The following is a 19,135-nucleotide window of genomic DNA, read 5'->3' as shown; positions in this document are numbered from 1 at the left end:
AAACTTCGGTGCCCTTCTTCATTTTGCTCCGAGTGCGACTTTCCTCTGCTTTCAGCGAGGAAGAACCCTAATCCAAAACTCCGCCCAGCCCGCTGCTACAGCGGGCTGGGCGGGGCAAAGTAACAAGAAAATTCAAACAGCACTAGACAACTGGACCAGAATGAGGAGGAGACAAACACGGCGGTGTTTCAATTTTCCTGTCACCATGGAACACCTACTCGCCCAATCTGTCGTCCTTCTAAGGGACAAAGTAGTTTACGTGACACGTGTGCACCGAGTGACGTGTGGTTGAGGGCGCTCGTAGTGGTCTTCACTTTGGCGCGGCTTTCGAATTGCACACTGAACGCCTAGAATTCTTTTCGTCAGCGGTGATGGGAATCATCTTTTGAAAATTCGAAAATCTGGTAAGGCTACAACTAATGGCCAGATAAAAATTCCTGATTGCATGTAGGTGTCCCAGTGTAATAGTTAAAAAATAATTTATATAATTGAGTTAACCACCCTACTGCAACATGATTCGCCTGTTTCCGGGTGTATTCCATCCTTCGTATCACTACGCAAAAAAGTCGCATTTTTTATTTCAAATACTACATCTTTCAAAATACCTGACAGACTTCTCTGTAACATCCGATCATTTGCAAAGTACTTGTGCTAGTATTCATAACCTTTTGTTCCCTTTAGACTTACTTTGTGCGTTGTTGCATTAATGCGCAATGCCTGTCCTATGCTACAAACTCTTGTTGCCTGTTGGTGTTTCTTTTCCCTTTCACTCTTGTTCGGCACAAAAAAAAAACGAATAACATTTCTTAGAGGCCTGCAGTTCCACTCCACGTGGACAAAGGTTTGCGCAGTTTTAAATTCATCGACAACAAGATGTATATGCTATTACTTTCTTTCAACGCATTCGACAGAACAGAGTTGTGCGCCCGCTTCTTGGCGGGCATATTGTCCCTGCTGATCTTTCACAGATGTAGAAACCGCCCTAGCTGACGCACAATGGAAGAAAAAATTCGAACCACGTACGACCACTGGATAAGACGCCTCTTCTGGGCCTACAGAAGCTAGCGCATGACACAATGAAATAGCACGTCACCGTTTGTGAATTGAAATCACTTTTCAGTCAATGTATCTTTAGCACTAATCTACCACCTAGTGCCACTCAACACAAGAAAATTTGTTTGACTTGAACGCATTTTACCTAACTGCCCCTTTTAGACCAACGCTTCTTGATGCACTGAAACGTTACTTACGGGTCAGAATGCACCATTTCGGGAGATATAAAGCAACTTCATCCGAGAAAGCTTAGGTGCCTTATTCCTAAGCTGCGCAGTTGGACAGACTCAGGAGCCCTACGGTTTAACTTGCAAAGTTTGGTTTAGTTTATGGGGGTTTAACGTCCCAGAGCAACTCGGGCTATGAGGGACGCCGTAGTGAAGAGCTCGTGGAATTTCGACCACCTGGGGTTTTTTAACGTGCACTGACATCGCACAGTACACGGGCCCCTAGAATTTTGCCTCCATCGAAATTCGAGCGCCGTAGCCGGGACCGAACCCGCGTCTTTCGTGTCAGCAGCCGAACGCTATAACCCGTGAGCCACCGCGGCGGCCCTTAACTTGCAACGATCCCGAATTGTAACATCGCTGAGATGGTTTACAGCAGCAGCTGTAGCCTCCAACATTGACTACACCGTTTGCATCCCTTTATATCTTTGCAGGAAGTTGAGGAGGAAGCTTTTTAACGAAGGGCCGTTTTTGCGCTGGCCCCTGTTTTCGAAGCGTAAATCCGCCAATACATACGTCACGTGACCACCCCTACACTTGCAGCGTCAGCGCGCTAGGCTCTTCTACCAGGGATGGGGGAGGAAATGCACGATGGCAGCTCAGAGGAGACAGCAAGGTTAGCTGGACTTAGTAGTCATGGCGTTCGTATCGCATTCGCACACACCAATGGGAGGCAAGCGCAGTGGCGGTTCGCGGTGTTTATATGAGTTGTTCCGCGTTTCGGCGCGGACGTAGGTGGAGCCCACTTCATTGCCATGAAGCGTCAGGTTCGCGAGCTGGAGATCCGAGTCGTGCATGTGCTCCATGTGGGTGGAGTATACAGCAAATGTCACGTGAATTCACACAAACATTTGCACAGTGCCTACATATAGCCCGGACCTCGCTGATTTTCGCTTAACACAAACGTTGGTATTTTTAAAGAAAGCACTGCGAGTATTACAAGAAGTGACACTTTACATTGAAAATATACGTATATTGAAAGTCCGTGCTCTCAGCACGAGTTTTTATCAAAACATGTGTAGAAAAGAATAGACGAACTCATCCTCTATACGGGCTTGGCAATTGTTAGAGGAAAACTTCTACATAAAAATTATTTCATTTCATTATAAGAGCAAATTACTACACACGTTCATCGAGTTTTCATTATTGTGAAAAAGAAAGTTCTAAAAACGTTTTGAGTGCTTGGTATTGGCACTAGTCCATCCAACTAAGAGACCCCTGCTTATTCCATTTCAGGAAAAACGTACTTGTGCGAACGATTCCTTGATGTTCGATGAAGTGATTTCGACTGGCATTTCACTGCAGTTAACGCAAGATATGGTGAACCTGTGGGCTTGTCTGAAAAGAGGGTTATCTCTTTTACACTCACCTCCGCAATTGCCGCCACGTGACTCAGTGGTTATGGTGCTCAGCTGCTTACCCGAAAGACGCTGGTTCATTTCCAGTCGAGGTAGACGCATTTCTATGAAAGCTATATGTTAAAGGCCCATGTACTGTGCGATGTCAGTGTACGTTAGATAGCAAAGCTGTCGAAATTGTCCATAGCCTCCGCTTAAGGCTTCGCTAATAGCCTGAGTCGCAATGTGACGTTTAACATCATGAAAACAAAACCATCACATCCGCCGTTGATAACAACAACATATGCGTGCCTCTGAATTTACATTTTGAATATGGAATTAGAATATATAGCTCAAGTACACAAATTCATCTCGTTAAAACCACTGAACGCACGTTCCGCGAGCTTACATGCGTGTTTAGTCTTTTTTTTCTGCATCTGTATTTGAAAAGTATCAACTAGTTCAAAAGCGCACATTACTAGAACACTCTTTTGCGCACTCAGGAAAGATTGAATTCATCAGTGGTCGCAGTTATGCTATTATGTCTTAACCCTTAGGGCACCTGAGGGGTTGAAATTATATCTTCTCTTCACTGGCTGTTTTCTGTATATCTTTTGTTTGAATCTGGGGAATTGCACTAGTGGAACGGACACTGATTTCAGTGCTAGCTTAGGTTTATATTGATATTATTTCATCAGAAGCAAGTTACTACTGTCTTAAAGCATATAGCAACAGTTTTATCACGGCGCGAGAGCGCATCATACGCCTTATAAACATCCCATAGATTCCAAATATATCCGAGCCGCAACGCTTGTCATAACCGACAAAACGCTATGTTCGAGGCTAGTTCGTACTTCATATTGTGGTGGATAGCACCGGCCCTGCAGAAAAAGGGGAAGAAAAGGAATACTGCTGCAATGGCGACATCAGTCTTTGTGGTAACCTGTTATTCCGTCTCCATCTTACTCTGTCAGAGCACGCTGTCCACTACATCCTTCGCCTGATACGTGAAGGGATGAAAACAACCAGCGCTCACCGTTTGTCTCAGTTGTCTACGTGCAGAGAAACGGTTGTTGCGATGTGGCAACGACATATGCTGCCTTATCTGAAAGCAGCGAGAGATAAGGCGTACATCGACCGTGTAGATAGGGTCGAGTGCGCTCGAAAAAGCGGGCGTATGGGGACCGCATTCAATTCCGGGGAAGGGTGAGTGTTTTGCGGTGGCATGCTTGCGTCCGCTGCTGTAGATTATTACAGTCAGCCATCTGTTTACAAAGCGCTGTTATCACTTTCTCGATGCTGCGCTGTTTCAGAAAGGACTGCCAGCTGCCCTCTGTAAACATCTTTTAGCGCTGGGGGTGTGTGCAGCACTGTGCCCTTTTATCGAGCGGGTTCAACGATAATTCTACGTTTCATCAGCATACTTGGGATTATTTAAATATGGACTCCAAGGTGAGGACATTCATTTACCGTGTATACTGAGTCGTGACGTAATTCATTTTTGTAAACAGCTTTTGAAAAGTATACCGGAGAAAATTTCCTCCTGTTGCGAGAAAATTTCAGCCCTCGAGTGCCAATCATTGGCTGCACTCGAGAGCTGCGCAGAATACGCCGCATGCGCCTGCCGGCCAAAGATTGTGTATGAGGTTAGTGGTAACGGCTGCTCGGTGAAAACAACTGGCCATCTTGAGGTGTTTTCAAAGGCATCGCTACTTTTTTTCCTGCACTGACAGCATAAAGGCTGAGGCAGAAATGAAGTTACACACTGACAAAAACTGCACAATTAGAAGCAGCACATTTTGAGACAAAAGCACACGCAAGCACACACACTGCCGCAGGCTTGAAACTGTAAACAAAAACGACAGAATGTTCTGCTTCCAAAATTGGTGACCCGCGTTTTTTGCAAGTGCATAGCCCGCTACCTGCCACCAGCGTTCGTAGCTAGCACAGGGAATCTATTCGGCGGCTGCTTAAATACTCTGCATTATGCTGGTGCCCTTGTTCGTACGGAATGTCACTAGGTTGGTTTTGGTTTATAGGGGTTTAACGTCCCAAAGCAACTCAGGCTATGAGAGACGCCGTAGTGAAGGGCTCCGGAAATTTCGACCACCTGGGGTTCTTTAACGTGCACTGACATCGCACAGTACACGGGCCTCTAGAATTTCGCCTCCATCAAAATTCGACCGCCGCGGCCGGGATCGAACCCGCGTCTTTCGGGCCGGCAGCCGAGCGCCATAACCACTCAGCCACGGCGGCGGCCTGGAATGTCACTACAGTACGCATAGTAAAGCCAGAGTGTATACGACGACATATAGCCACCTATGCAAGATGTGATTCCATTTTTCTGACATTCCCGCAGGGCAGGAATGCTCAGCGCCGGCGATCTTGACATCGCTAAAAATTACAATCGCGTCAGTGCTGCTGAGAGGAAGAAAAAGGACGGGGAAGTAGTTTCTGTCAGTGCATTAGATGTAGCGGCCGTAAAATGGTAAGATAAGCTGAGGCGTATCACCTGAGAGCACAGGCCATACTGCTGTGCCATTAAGTCAGCGCATGATGTATGACGGGAAGCAAAAGGCTCGTTTTATGGTTTATGGGGGTTTAACGACCCAAAGCGACTAAGGCTATGAGGAACGCCGTAGTGAAGGGCTCCGGAAATTTCGACTACATGGGGCTCTTTACCGTGCACTCACATCACACAATGCACGGGCCTCTAGGATTCCGGCTACATCGAAATTCTACCTCCGCGGCCGGGATCGAACCTGCGTCTTTCGGGTCAGCAGCCGAGTGCCATAACCACTGAGCCACCACGGCGGTTATAAGCAAGAGGAAATTCGTGATTCACGTCAGCCAGCATTTGTTGGGCTTCGAATATGCTGGCGTGTGGTGCGCACGCAGCTCGTTTGAGCAGGTGAGCGGCCGTGAGTTTCACACCGTGCGCTGACTGGCAGCCTGAGCATTGTGGACATGCGCACTGGCATCCTCGTTCGTCTCTAGCTACACTACATGTCTCGATTACCTAGTGCTCCTGTGTATTACTTTCGTACACGCTCCTGCTAAATCTCTTGCCAGGGACAGCAGTATTTGTAAAGAAATAATTTTAGATAAATACTGCGTGCCAAAAGTAGCGCTGTAATGAAGTTAACCTCTAATGAATCTTCTCCTCTTTAATTTTTATACTCTTCTGGAATTTTTTTGGCTTATTAAGCAATATTAGTGGGCGAAGTTGGATGAACGTACCAGTAATCTAACCTGTCAACATGCCGCAAAACAGAACATGGTATTAAATAACATTACTCGCGAAATAAAACAAGCAGCGAGAATAAATTTGACCAGTTTGACGGGAAATACGAAAAAAAGGCATCACGAAAGAAAATGTTTTGAAGCTTCATGAGGCAATGGCGAAATAATTGAAGCGAGATCACTATGTCTCACAGTCCGCAGTTGTAAAAGGGTATATTCCCAGGATGATGAGTCTTTTGCATGGCGTCGAAAATTTGAAGAAACAGTTAAGCGCACATTTTTGAAATGTAGCCGTGTACAATGAGGCAATAGTACAGGCGCCTCCTAGAGTTCAGGGACAAAGGAGTTGATATGAACACATCTCCAGGTGAACGCTGAAAAAACGGTGGGAGAATTCCTGGCTTAAAAGGAGCGCAGTGACGCATAGCAGGTTAGCATTCAAATACAGTATAGCCTAAAAGTGTCGCATTCTGTATTTAAAAAAAAACACCAATTTCAAGGTTGAAGGTTTTATGTGGTAAAGCAATAAACAGAAAAAGAACAATATAATGAGGCTCGTGGCGCTCGTCACTAGTCCGTTTCAAAGGGAAAGCTTTTAGCATCCAGCCATCTAACCAAGGCTCTTACTGAGTACTCAGAATAAGTGCTTGCTCCAACCCAGTATTTATCAGGCTGCTGCGCTCTGCAGGCGTTCCTTATCTTTTTCGCTGGATATACACCCAAAGAAAGGAAGCTTGGCATCAGTTCTAGGAACCGCAGCCGCCAGCTCATGCTTTTTTTCCATGAGGAACCGCCTGTCCAGGCCAAGCGAGGTAAGACGCCGACTAGCGGATCTTATCGTAGCTGGTGTACGCGTGGCTGTCGATTTTTTTTTTCGCGTTATGTGCCTGAAGGTGAAAAGCCATAGATTATTGAGGCTGAGTGAGCCGCCAAGAGTGCTCAACTCGCTTGCATTCGCTGCTGCATGCAAGCCTTGTGCTAGAAGCGAGAAAGGATACAACAAGCGGGCTGTACCTTCTGCAATCCTGCTTTCCCTTGTTTAAGACTATTGTTATTCGGCTGATGCCTCCTTTAAAAGACATCATAGCAGACAACACGCGCTTTGCATATCCTCTGGCTGTTGCGGAGCACCTCTCTTATTTCAAGCCGAAGAATGGCAATTGATGATTCCCCTACTAACGGCAGGAAGTATTCCCTTGTAGTTTGCTAATATCCTCAAGGATTCCTTTTTGACGTAAAAGTCGGTGAACAGGCAAGCTTTCGTTTGGAAAATGGTTTGAGCACGGACCTGACTGCTTCGACGGGAGACGAATCTCAAAGTGCCAGTGACCGCGAAAGCAGCAGATGGTAGAGAATACGTACTTTTTTGCTGAAAACTCTACTATTACCTGCTCCTAATACGAACTATGGAGCTCCTATATGAAGTATAGAATTTATTTTCTACTGAGGACAAAAATTAAAACATCTTTCACCATAGCTTTCTAAGCATCTGTTGTTGCCATAGAAGTTAACCGCTACGTGGGTGCGTGCCAGATGCTATCTTCAGGACCACACAAGCGAACAGCGAGCCGAGGTTGCGCGCCTATTGCTGCACCGGTGCGCAATAAAGGTGATGATAACCGGCTTGCGAAAGGTCATATGCCACTCAAGCGATATGTCAACTTCCTGGTTGCTCGGCGCCCTGCTGCTGGCGCGGAGTCACTGCTCCGCGTTATTTTGGGGTGGGTCAGAACAGGTGCGCGTGACGCGCATGCTGCAGAGGGGCGCGGTATGAAGATTGGGGTTGCGTGCGCTCTTCCACATCTCGTTATAGGCTTAATACGCTCAACTAGCCAGAATAACTGCTTATTTCAGCAATAAAACTCATTCAGTCATTCCAATAATGCCTGACATCGTAATCAAAATGGAAGCCATCACTTCCTGTCTTAGAAGCCTTCCAGTTCCGACGCAAGGAATTATTAACATATGCATGATGGCAGTATTGATATCTCGGGCCATCCGGAGGTTTAACAGCTCCTAACGAATAGCAACAGGAAACTTAAGCGAGCTTCAGCACTGAAGAAGGAACGCAAGTTCTTTGGCGGGCTTGTAAACCTCTTCATAACCGCCATTTTATGCGAGAGAATGACCTTGAGCTCCCGGCCCCTCATGCGTGGTTTTAGGCCGGAACTTGGGGATTCTGAGTCATTGAACCTTGCGACATACAAACTAAGAGTGCTGTTATAATTTCAGGGTTGCGTTAGTATTCATTTTCAATAAAACAACCCGGGTGACGAAAAAAAAACTCAAGACAGGTAGACAAAGGATGGACGCAGAGTCACTACTCAAGTCTTATACGTCATGGCGTATGTTTATGCATATGAAGGGCGGAAGGCGGTCGGCCGAAAACCGGCAAGCCGCCAGATGTCATCTCATCGCACATGCGTGAAGCCTAATATCCGAATGCACCGCAACATACAGGAATACCGCTTATGGCTCGAAAAAGGGCAGAAAATGTTCATTTTGCGTCTATATTTATGTCGACGTACACTCGCACACACACACACACTCAGCTAAGACGACGTGACTATGCCATTAAGAGCTACAAAGGCCATTTCACATGAGAATATTTCTTTTTTAACATGAGCCCCAAATAGAATCTGAAAGAGCAAAACGTTTTTGCGACTCTCACTTGACGGGATTGTCGTTATTAACAAATGTTTTTACTGGCACGCTACATTACCTTTAGAATGTAACGAAATTAATGCGTGCGCAATGTATCGAACTACTAACGTACAGTAGCGCCCATGGCGGTAGTTTAGTGGCTATGGTGTTCTGTTACTCAGAACTACTTCATAAGTTGAAGCCAGCTCTTGGTCCAGGCGTTTATTTGCAGCGGTAGCACCATGACGCAAGAGTGATATATAGCGTTCGGTGTGAAGTAAATAATCCCAGCTTGTCGAAATCAAACCAAGGCGGTTCGTGACGGCTGGCTTCAATACCCTCTCATGGTCTGGTCTTTAAAAGTTCGCCATAATACTGCAATCAGCATGCGTCAACGTCATCTTCGGCTTCTCTGTATGACCATCCCGTGATGGGAAGCCCTGCATTTAAATTAGCTGCGTAAACTATCAAGAGGGGGCGTCTAGGCTGCTCCGGCACGACCAACGGTTTTGACGGCGCTAGTAGAATGGACCCTCTCTTCAGCACCCAGAGCTAACGGCTTGCCGACGGCCCCATGGCGCTGCGCTCTTCTCCAGCAGGCCGTAGTCTGCGGGGATCGCATCCGTCGACCTCACAGCGTTTGGCTTTGGAGCGCCTTGAGTGCCTTGGAGCGAGCGGACGCGACAGTTTAAGTGAGCTGGTGAGTCAGAGGCCCGCGATTTCATTCCGTATTCCGACCGATGAGCTTATTCTTGGCACTAGCTATCTGGAACTATCGTTTTAGCAGCAATGAGCGCTGTTTCTGTATCCACATGCTGCCTTCTTTTTCTGTTAACAGCGCGGTCCGCCACGGTCGGTTTGCGTCCTGTTGTGCTCGCCATCTTGGGATAGAAAGTTTCACTGTAAGCCGCTTACAGGCATGAAAAAAAATTTCTCCTCCCCCGCCCTATAAAACATTATGTAATGTAGCCGACTGTAAGGGGCAGTTTTAGAGTATTAGTCGACTGGCGGTCCGGTTCATGGGCACATGTTTTTCGCACTTCACGGCTGTTGTACTTAGGGTTAATTTTATTTGCTAAGACAGGCTTCATGCTTTCCTAACAGCGAGGTGAATCTGGCTCTAGATTGTATGAACCAATCGACTTATCAAACCTTTGTCTATGTTTTTTTTGCATCTTCCTAATATAATTACCTTCCATAGAACAATACAGTGCCCATCAATGAGATTTCGTGGTCTAGCGCTCGCAAAGTTGGCACACCTGCAGCGAGCAAGTACGAAGCTGTGAGGACGGTCCGAGTTTTTAGGGTAGATAGTTTTCCTCTGCTCCATCGACTCTGGAAGTTCCATCAGGGAGTTGGGTGGCCACGAGCTCTCTTTCCCTTCCAAGCAACGAAATTCAAGCCAAATGATTCCCACTAACTAGTAGCTGTGATTTTTTGCTTACCGTATGGACTTCGACGGGGCACCGGTCGAATATCAAACTTTTGCCTTCAGGGCACTCTCCTGCGTGAGCACAGCTTCCTTCGCACCATCCGCATCGCAATGGGTCCTCGTGGCCTCGCAGGCACTTGGAGCACGAGCTGTAGATACTGCACGATCCGACCGGAAACTGCACCACCTATATTTGGACAAATGCAAAAAAATCTCCCCCATGAAAAGTGCCACATTAAGATGCCCGACTAAGAGATATGAATTTGGCACAAACCACTTCTCGCGGCTTGCTTCCACAGATCGGAGCAGAGCTGCTTGTATTTTGGTGCGCTTCTCTCGAGGCATTACGATTGAAACCTAAGACGTATTGCTGGTAATATCGGACAGCGTGCCTTTGTCATCAGGAAGTGCGTGAAGACAGAAGAAAATATTAGTTATGCAGGTGTGTTAGGGTTGAAAGAATCGTTAGGATGACATCTGAGCAAATGATAATTGCACGTGAAGGGATAGGTCTGAGGACTGCCTGCGAAAATTACCGCACCATTCGCCTTGAGGGGCGAGTGTCAGTGTTGGCGCATGTAACAAGTGCAAAATATATTTTTGCATTTATGTATATAAAAATCATGAAAAACAACACTTCTGCAGCTTTACGAAGATAATTGGAGTGGCATCGTACTTAGCGCCCCAAGAAATCAGTGTTCTAAAGAGTTATTCCCTTCTCCTTCATTCTAGGATATCTGAATATAATATGCGTTTTTTTGTCCATTCAAGTGAAGGCACATAATTCCAAAAAAAGGTGTTGCCCAATTCTTTTCTCCCTGCGTAATACCGTGGCCGTGCTTCCTCGTTGAGCTACATGCGTACTGCGTGATTTTGCTTGCTGGCAGTGTCACCAGCCGAATGATCTTTCTTCGATTTGGCGTGAAACTGGCTGTCAAGTTAGTCTCGAAAATTTTGCGGCTGTTCTATTTACGTTATATGGTGGCTAAGTTATTTATTTCAGCCACAGAACCATATTGCTGTTTTTAGAGGACTTAGCTAAATCTTTATAAAAACAGCAGACACTATGAAGCCTATGATGCGCCATGGTCATGCACAAATTATTTCATTAAATTTTTCAGAAGAGTGAAAAAATGATCATTGAGACGTTTTTTTTCATAATTCACTAGCTGTCGTAATGGTGCATCAAGTATTTCAACACAGCATGCGATGTAAGTGCACCGTGGTGGTGTTAGGGGCGTAGTGTGTGACATTCATCTCTTTGGCCTGAGCAGCATAGTGTACAACGCTATAATGTCACGACCTGAATAAAAAACATCGGAATGAGACCTCTTCTTTCTTAGTAGAAATAAGCAAAAATTTGTTCCTTTATTAATATGCACAGTTGTCCTTCTAAAAGCAGCATCTGTTTCTATTTTAAACGATAATTATTCGTACTACAAGTTTTCTACACCTGCACTGGCGGCTTACTGATTGTTGAATTGCTATTTTTCTTTCTGGTTATTTAAGCTCATCAATGCCGTGCCAAACAAATGTGGGGCATAGAACACATGAGCCAAGCCGGACAGGTGTTTTTTTTAATATCTTCCTCACCCACTAGACCTAACATAGATAAGGAGCGTGTGTTACGCCAGAATAGGGTTGATCTTTCTGGCTACAATTCGCACAAAAAGAGTTGGCCAAAGGCCGCAAGTAAACCAGACAAACATGCGTACCTTGTTATGCAACAAAAAGTAGCCATAAGCTCCCATCCTGTCTAGAGCTGTACTCTTCTCGATGGGTACGTTTCCTCCTCGTGACAAGTCCGTCCAGAATAGAAGTTTTGATGACTCACCTTGTAGCTTAACCTGAAATAAAAGGATGCTTTGCACCATGCAACAAAAACATGTTGACTGTAGCTCGGAACAATGGTTCATGTTTTACATTGAACAATATGGCAATGTTTTACATGCAAACAATTTTTTCTCAAGCCATAGCACCTCAGTGACAAGGGACGAAAAACGACAAGAACACACACAGCGCTATCATTCAACAGCTTAACTAGGAAAACACACAGCCATTTATGCATCTTGAAGCAACAAAATACACATGTAGTCAGCGGGAACGAAGGTTGGGAAGTTTTTTTTTTTTTAGACATTGATTAACGTGAGGCTCACGCAGCCATTTCTTAGGCTGGCTTTTCTGCTTCCATCATTTCTCCGCTGCGCCTATTTTTGCACTTTCCAACTATAAAAAAATTTACCGAGCAGCGGCCTGCCTTCTTTTCACCTGTTGCAGTGTAATACAAGTTGTCCGTTTGGTTCATTCTTATTTTCTACATCGCGAACGTTCTCTCGAATCTGATCATCAAGGCAACAAACAGACAAGTTGTTTTCCCCAGGAGAAAGCAATCTGGTACATGATGCCCTCTTTGCATTCAACCAACGGAACTCGATGCTTCTTTTTGCACTCACTAGGCACGTGATGGTCATGTCTGTTTAACTTACATAGCCTGCCACCTTGTCAGGAGCTAGAAAACGAACTGATACTGCTATCCGTTTTGAAATTTGCTTCAAATTATGGGGAGAGGCGATATGCAAGTCCAGAAGCAGTGCTTTTTTTCTTTTTTTGATCGGGTGATCATGCACATTATTGTGCTTCAGTGTTCAATTTTCTTCATACTATTTCTGCAACAAATATCTGAAGATATCTGTCCGCGATAGCCTGCGAGTGGCAATTAACCTACGCACTTTTGCAAGAAAACTGAATAAAATAAATTTCGATATTTTCGAAGAACATTTTGAAAGCAAAGGTTCAAAATAGCTTCTTTGACTTCTTTGAAATGCTCAGAATAGTAGTGTACCACCGGCTTACTAATTCGTTGCTCATAGGCCCAACCGATGTGATCGCGATTAAAGATAAAGCTAACGTCCATGCATCTTAGCATGCTGTTAGAAGGTAGCTTGAATGCTAAAACATGCGGGGTAAAACTTTGTCTCAAAAGTGTAAGCATGTTGAAAGCCCTGTGTTCAAAGGAATCCTGGTCCCTCTCGATAAATTTGCAACATGTCTGAATCAAATACAGTGGAGACAAGCGTGAAACATGTAGGACGCTCCTTGAAAATTTGTTCTCAGTCTGAAAGAGTAACAATAGGCGCCTACCAGAAATTATCGATGTGGAAAAGATCGCCATGCTAGGGAATGCTTACGTGAGCACCCCATCTGTCAGTCTAAGGAAAAAGTCTTCCTTACTATCGTTCCATCTGGTTACACAAGTCTTTTAATGTCACGGTAGTGCTGCTTATATAAATACACGTATTAGTTAACGCTGTGTGTTCATGTCATTCTTCGTGCATTACTTTTGATGCGCTACTGCTTCGAAGCATGAAACAACAAGCCAAGCTCCGCTAATGTTTTCGTGTACTAACTTCATCAGAACCCGCAATTTTTTTAACCTCAGCGAAAAAAAAATTACATAATTTAATGTAGTCATAGCTGCAGAGGCTTTCATTTCATAGCTTGAGCTAGCCTTTGGTACAATGCCCTCTCATGATGTAAAATAACAGATAAATGCTATACGCAAAGAACTCAAGAAATCTTGCAATCTGCGTCATCAAACACATATTACCTATGCTATCAGGCGCTCAGCGGTGTGCAGTTTAAATTGTCGCAGATATAAGCTTAGCGGTAATGACTACTTCCCGAAGGTAAACATCAGCTTTCCTTGAAAGAAAGCCCGTAAGTGAAGTGAAAACTTGCACTTTTATATCTGCTATACTTATATGCAAAGTGAAAAACAAATTCATGTCTACAGATATGTTAGACGGTTTCATAAGATTGATACGATCAGCAGCGGTACGCGGATCATACCACCACTGACCACAAAAAATTTTGCTGGCATCAGAGAATCAAAGATCAAAGAGGCGGGCACTCTCACCCTGTGGAGGTAACCGCTGTTGTCGCCCACCCATGCAACGGTGGCTCCGTTTTGTTTCATTACATTAATGGAAGTCATCAAGCCTTCTTTGAACTCCATGGTTGCGCGGCCGACGAGTGGCAGCAGGCCTTCAATGTGACTGTTAACCCCTGTGCTGCATCCGTCTATACTGTCATCCCTTTGTTCCTGAAAATAACAAATTGCGACGCAGTAAAGCAAAGCAATCTACGATGAGCCCGCCACCTATTCGAAAGTAGTGGCAATATTCTGCGTTCTTTCGTTCCTGCTGTTTTAAAACAGCGAAAAAGAAAATGCTGTTGCATTAGCGTCGCCCAGCGAATCAAGTTACGTAATTGCAGTTTCAAAACGTGTATCCTAGTTTTAGTCTTTTCAACAGAAACAGCATTGTCCAGGTGGAGCTTTACAAGCGCACAGGGCTAAGTGTCCATGGAGAACACATTGCATGGGAAAGCAAAAATAAAAAAGTATAAATTATAAAGGCAAATTAACAAAGTCATATTTTTATTGAGCCGTATGCGAAAAAAACGCCAGCATACGTTAACGAGCATATTGAGTCAGAGATCTTAGTGGCCAGAGACTCTGGCGTGGCATTAATCTACCGCGGTTGATGGTTAATTGATGAGATGGATGGGACTGTGAGCTTTTCAGCCACCTCGCTGGTGGAGACCTAAAGAGTACCTCAGCTAAGAGGATGTAGATGCGTGGCTAGTGTGGCTGAAAGTTCTCAAAATTTGGTCCTACTCGTCTCCGCTTTCGCTCAGATACTCTGTCAGATGCGGGCGGCCTAAAAAAAACGGCGGCATCTTTTGTACATCACGCCGGTGGTGTTGCGACCGTGAGCCAAGTGACTTTCATGTTACTGGACAAATATCCGTCGCTTCATACGTGTGACGGGATTTGTAAAGTGTTTGTTAAATATCTTCAGTTTTCATAGTAATTCCATTGCTACACGCCTACACTCCGCCACCGCTGCACAAAATATTATCTCTGCTGCTCTTTTCTAACCCTGACGCTTTTAGTCGAAACGCATTTTAATGCTATCATATCACAGATGCCCGGTTTAATTGAATAAAACCAAATATTAGAATGAATGTTGCCTGATTGGGACGTAGGAGGTATCAACATGTTTTCGCAGTCATATCTTTTGAAGAAATTTGGTTGGGCGCCAAGACTTATAGAATGGCGCAGCATATTGTTAATTTCCGCAATGGCTATATTTGCAGTGGAATAAATTATTACATTTCTGAAGAAATCATTAGACTACGTGCCATGACACCCCTGCAGTGCAGGTGAAAATCATGAACCGAAAAACTCTTCATGCAACATACAAAATGATTACATTAAAGTTACACAATTTCTGAAAGTCTTAACGAATGTATGAAATAATTCTCTTTCAAGAGGCATTTAGGAAAATTTCGAAAACCAGAAGCGCGTTTCGAAGAAATATACGTCTGAAAAGTTCTTTTATTGCCTTACAGTAATCGAAATTATCGCATTTTGTTGCAAGGAATATATTCTTTTGCCTGATATCTTCTATATGCCGAAAACTCCCCATGTTGATGGGCATCAGAGACCTTTTAAAAACTAGTTAAATAATTTATTCAGCTTTACCACTTGATGTACAGACAACGTAGGCAACTCACGTTAGGAGCGCAGTTGGAGTCCAGCTGGTTGTTACCGAAGAACTGGATGAGCTTCACCGTAGATTCCCCCTTGTTGCAGCTCTTGACTGTCTTACGGAACGCAGCTTCAACGTTGTCCATGTCGAAGAAACAAAGCTCTGAACCGAGGCTTGGGTCGCTGGAGTTCCGATTTCCGCCGAAAGAAGTTCCGAATGCGACGGCAAGAACTTTGCTGCCGTTTTCATTTCCAGCTGTAGACTGCTCTAAGGACGCACTAACGCCGATCCTGACGTTATTATTCACATCATCAACTTTTTTTAGACACCGTATGGGTAACTCTGTGTATGTTCTGAACGACAAGTCGTCCTCGCACACACGAACAAGCCTGGTCTCAAAGATGCCGGATAAACGTCCGCTATTCAGAACCGCAACAAAGTAAGCAAAGCCGTTGTAGCTGAAGCCGTACAAGAAGCGTGCACGGTAGGAGTTCTTGAAGGAGTCGAGCACTTTTACAAAAGAATCAGCCGCGGGAGTGGATGAACGAAGGCTAAAGGAATAGGGTGTGGTCAGTACTCTGGCTGACAGAGTGTAAGGGTTGTATTCAGAAGGCTGGCCATCATACGCTGACGCGACGAATAGGACGTTTGCGTTTCTACCGCTACCAAAGAAAGCAACTGTGCCGGCGCTTGATGCCGCGTAATCGGTGTTTGCTGTTTTTTCGATGGGCTTGCTGACGTTCAGGTCGTGCGAGACTTGATGAAATGAGCACATTCCTTGCAGTGTTGATGCGCAGGCCAGAACGCCTGAAGCTGACTCCAGCGGCAGTAGAATTTGGTTTTTGTTGTCCGTTGCAGTCTTCCCGTGAACGCAGTAAAGGGGGTGTGGGGCGCATAAGAGGTTGTCATCACTGGACCCCGTGACGCTAACAGCTTCAAGCGAAAGACTCTCTGCTGACAGCCTATAGAGTCTGTTTTGACCACCTGCAATAACCGTGCCGCCACCTTTCGGCGTACTAAACTGCAGAATGTTTTCCAGGGGTCCTTCTTGAGCCTTGAAGTGCTTCAGGGACTGAACACTTCCGTAACATACACTCATGAACAGCGTTACAAAGTACACACCTGCAAAAGAAGAAGCTGGGCCCTTGTGTTCCATCATCGATGATAAGGACTTCCACGCCCAGGTGTCTGTACAATCTTCACAAAATGTCCAACTGTGGCTTCAGAGGGCCTAAATGGATAGACAAATGGGGAAAAGAAGCAGAATAAAAATAGCATTCTCGTTGTTTCGTTATTTTTCATTGTAGTGCCCTAAAACTTTCTTAGTGAACACGGAATTAGACACCTATAACTAAAACAATCGCGCGATTGCGTGTTTCTCTAACACGTGCATTCAGTAATTTAAACATCTACTGTTTTCAACACGACCACAAAAGATATTTTATCTGTAGAGCCTGCGTTCCGAACGGCGTTACCGTTCGTAGTCATCCACTGACGGTGACTCCAGGCACTCATGTCAATTAAATATATTTTTGAGGAAAGATGAACTCTTGGCAGAGTAGATTCAAGGATAAATTTTGCTATCATCGTTAAAAGTTTGGCAATGAAACTAAGCCGGCAACGGGTTTCTTGTTGCTGCTTAGCTTAAATTACGCTTAGGTTTATACTCTCCTATCACACAAAACACTGGCTTGGTGGGTATATAGCGCCAATATTTTGACAATAGTTACGCTCTTTTACAGCAAAGCCACGCGAAGTGACATTTTTCGAAATCATGTTTTCATCTCGCCGGCTTCGTCAGCGCACGTCAACGATCATTTTATGCAACATAAATTCTCTATTGATGACACACAGAGCAAATGCATGATAGTCAGAACATCGACCATTGATGGAAATGTAGGATTCTTTCAAGATTGTATTTTTTTATCTCGCAGTGATGGTATTTTGATCGCCGTATTTCTGGACATGAATGACCAATCAACTGTGCTTCACATTACCGGATGGCCTTGTTTGACGAGATAACCAGGAAGATATCTAATGCACCAAGCCATATATTAGGCACCGTGTTTTAGTCACCTATAGAGCTTTTAGAATTACACACCTTTATAATTACATTCCGGCTTCCACTAGTAACCAGTTGTAAAACTAAATGGATGTTAAGTATGAAAACGTCGGTTTGATTCTGATCTTTTTTTCACTTTTCCATTAGCCCATCCGCACGTCTTATTTGGCTCTGACATTCACCAGAATCTTGCTGTTGTCTCGTCGTGTTATATACGGAATAAAATTGCCTGCAGTTCCTCTCTCCAAAGTGCCGCCTTGCTTTGCGTGCTACGCAGACTTCAGGAAGCCTTTGCTACTGATTGTAGTCCCGACCGTGAGTGGTCTCTGTAGTGCCGTTTTAGAACTGCCCCGACTCTTCCGCACTAAGAAAACGTCAATGACCGTGTAGGCCATATTTTCATGGGCGAGTCAGTCAGAGGGAGCTAAGGCTCAGTCAACTTTTCGGTGGTTTCTTCCTGGTTGAACTTCCTTTTATTCACTACAAGTAGTTCTTTAGAAAACAACAGGAAAGGCGTCAGGTTTGCGTGCTGTTTTTTGAGACATGCCGAGGATTCTCCACACAGCTACGAGATTTGCAGTCTTCTGGGAAAACACACTCTGCTAATGTCCACTCATTTTTTAGAGGATTTCACCTTGGTCGTGGTGACGGCAATGCACGGATTCATCTCGTATGGTTATTTTATAAGACCTTATAAAAATGTGCGAATTGACCCAATATAGATAGTGTTGCAACTGACTTCAGCGCAGAAGTGATACTCATATCTACAGAAAAATTCTGCACTTACTTAAATGTAGATGAAACTATCAACAATAAGGTCATCAGGCAGTACGTAGAAAGCTCATCTTTCACCTATGGACTCACTAAATTTCAGTGTTAATTCGTACCATTACGTGTATATGATACACTGGTGCGGTTTCTTTTCGGGCATGTTAACAACCGTTCGGAGGTTTGTCTGCTGACGCCAGTACAGCAGTCAGGTATATTAGGCATTAATAAAAGAATGAAATAAATTACCATGGTCTTTTTAAGAAACTTGAACTCGAGTAATGCTGAAATATTCGAATTCTATTCCAATTGTATTCAAATTGTATTCAAATTATATTTCTATTTATTTATTCGCAGTTAGTGCAGGCATAAGTATTAGTACTGACTATTACTGGTTAACATTTCGTATTTTCCCGCCTTTGATGGCGTCACAGAAATTCGCCCAATCGCGAGTTTTGCAACGCCGCCGCTTTATGCATGACGCCGGGATTTCGTGTGTTTTCCATTAATAATATCGCCCAGCCAGCTCCACCTATTTCGCAATCGGCTACTCGGAGCTAGGACAGAGAAGAAAAGATTACGATAACTATAGTAAGCAGCCGTAACCATACCTGCGATTGTGCGTGTGAATTTGAGTGCTTTTTCTGCCGTACGAAAGAATAAACGGAAAACGCATGGGGCGGTCGGCTGGCAGCAAATGGGCCACTGTTACGGCTTCATGCTGATGTAGATTATGAAAAGAATCAAGAGGGAAGAAAAATATAACTGACGCAGGGCCGCAGCCCTCAGCGCCGTAGCGACAACGACGACTGTGG

At 44.6% G+C, this 19,135-nt stretch overlaps 1 protein-coding gene across 1 annotated transcript in view; it reads right to left on the bottom strand.

The window, feature by feature from the left end:
- The window catches only part of LOC144097732 (hepatocyte growth factor receptor-like), a 77,265-nt gene extending 60,544 nt beyond the window's left edge, over positions 1–16,721 (bottom strand). The window contains exons 1-4 of the mRNA XM_077630371.1: positions 15,516–16,721; positions 13,852–14,037; positions 11,651–11,782; positions 9,949–10,122 (exon numbers count right to left, since the gene is read on the bottom strand). Of these exons, the coding sequence (XP_077486497.1) occupies positions 9,949–10,122; positions 11,651–11,782; positions 13,852–14,037; positions 15,516–16,649 (1,626 nt within the window). The 5' untranslated portion in view covers positions 16,650–16,721. The remainder of the gene's footprint in view (positions 1–9,948; positions 10,123–11,650; positions 11,783–13,851; positions 14,038–15,515) is intronic.
- Positions 16,722–19,135: the final 2,414 nt, after the last annotated feature.

Source organism: Amblyomma americanum, chromosome 7, assembly GCF_052857255.1.
Source record: "Amblyomma americanum isolate KBUSLIRL-KWMA chromosome 7, ASM5285725v1, whole genome shotgun sequence".
Classification (NCBI taxonomy): Eukaryota; Metazoa; Arthropoda; class Arachnida; order Ixodida; family Ixodidae; genus Amblyomma; species Amblyomma americanum.
The sequence above is the reverse complement of the archived record's forward strand: the minus strand, read 5'-3'. Positions and strand labels throughout refer to the sequence as shown.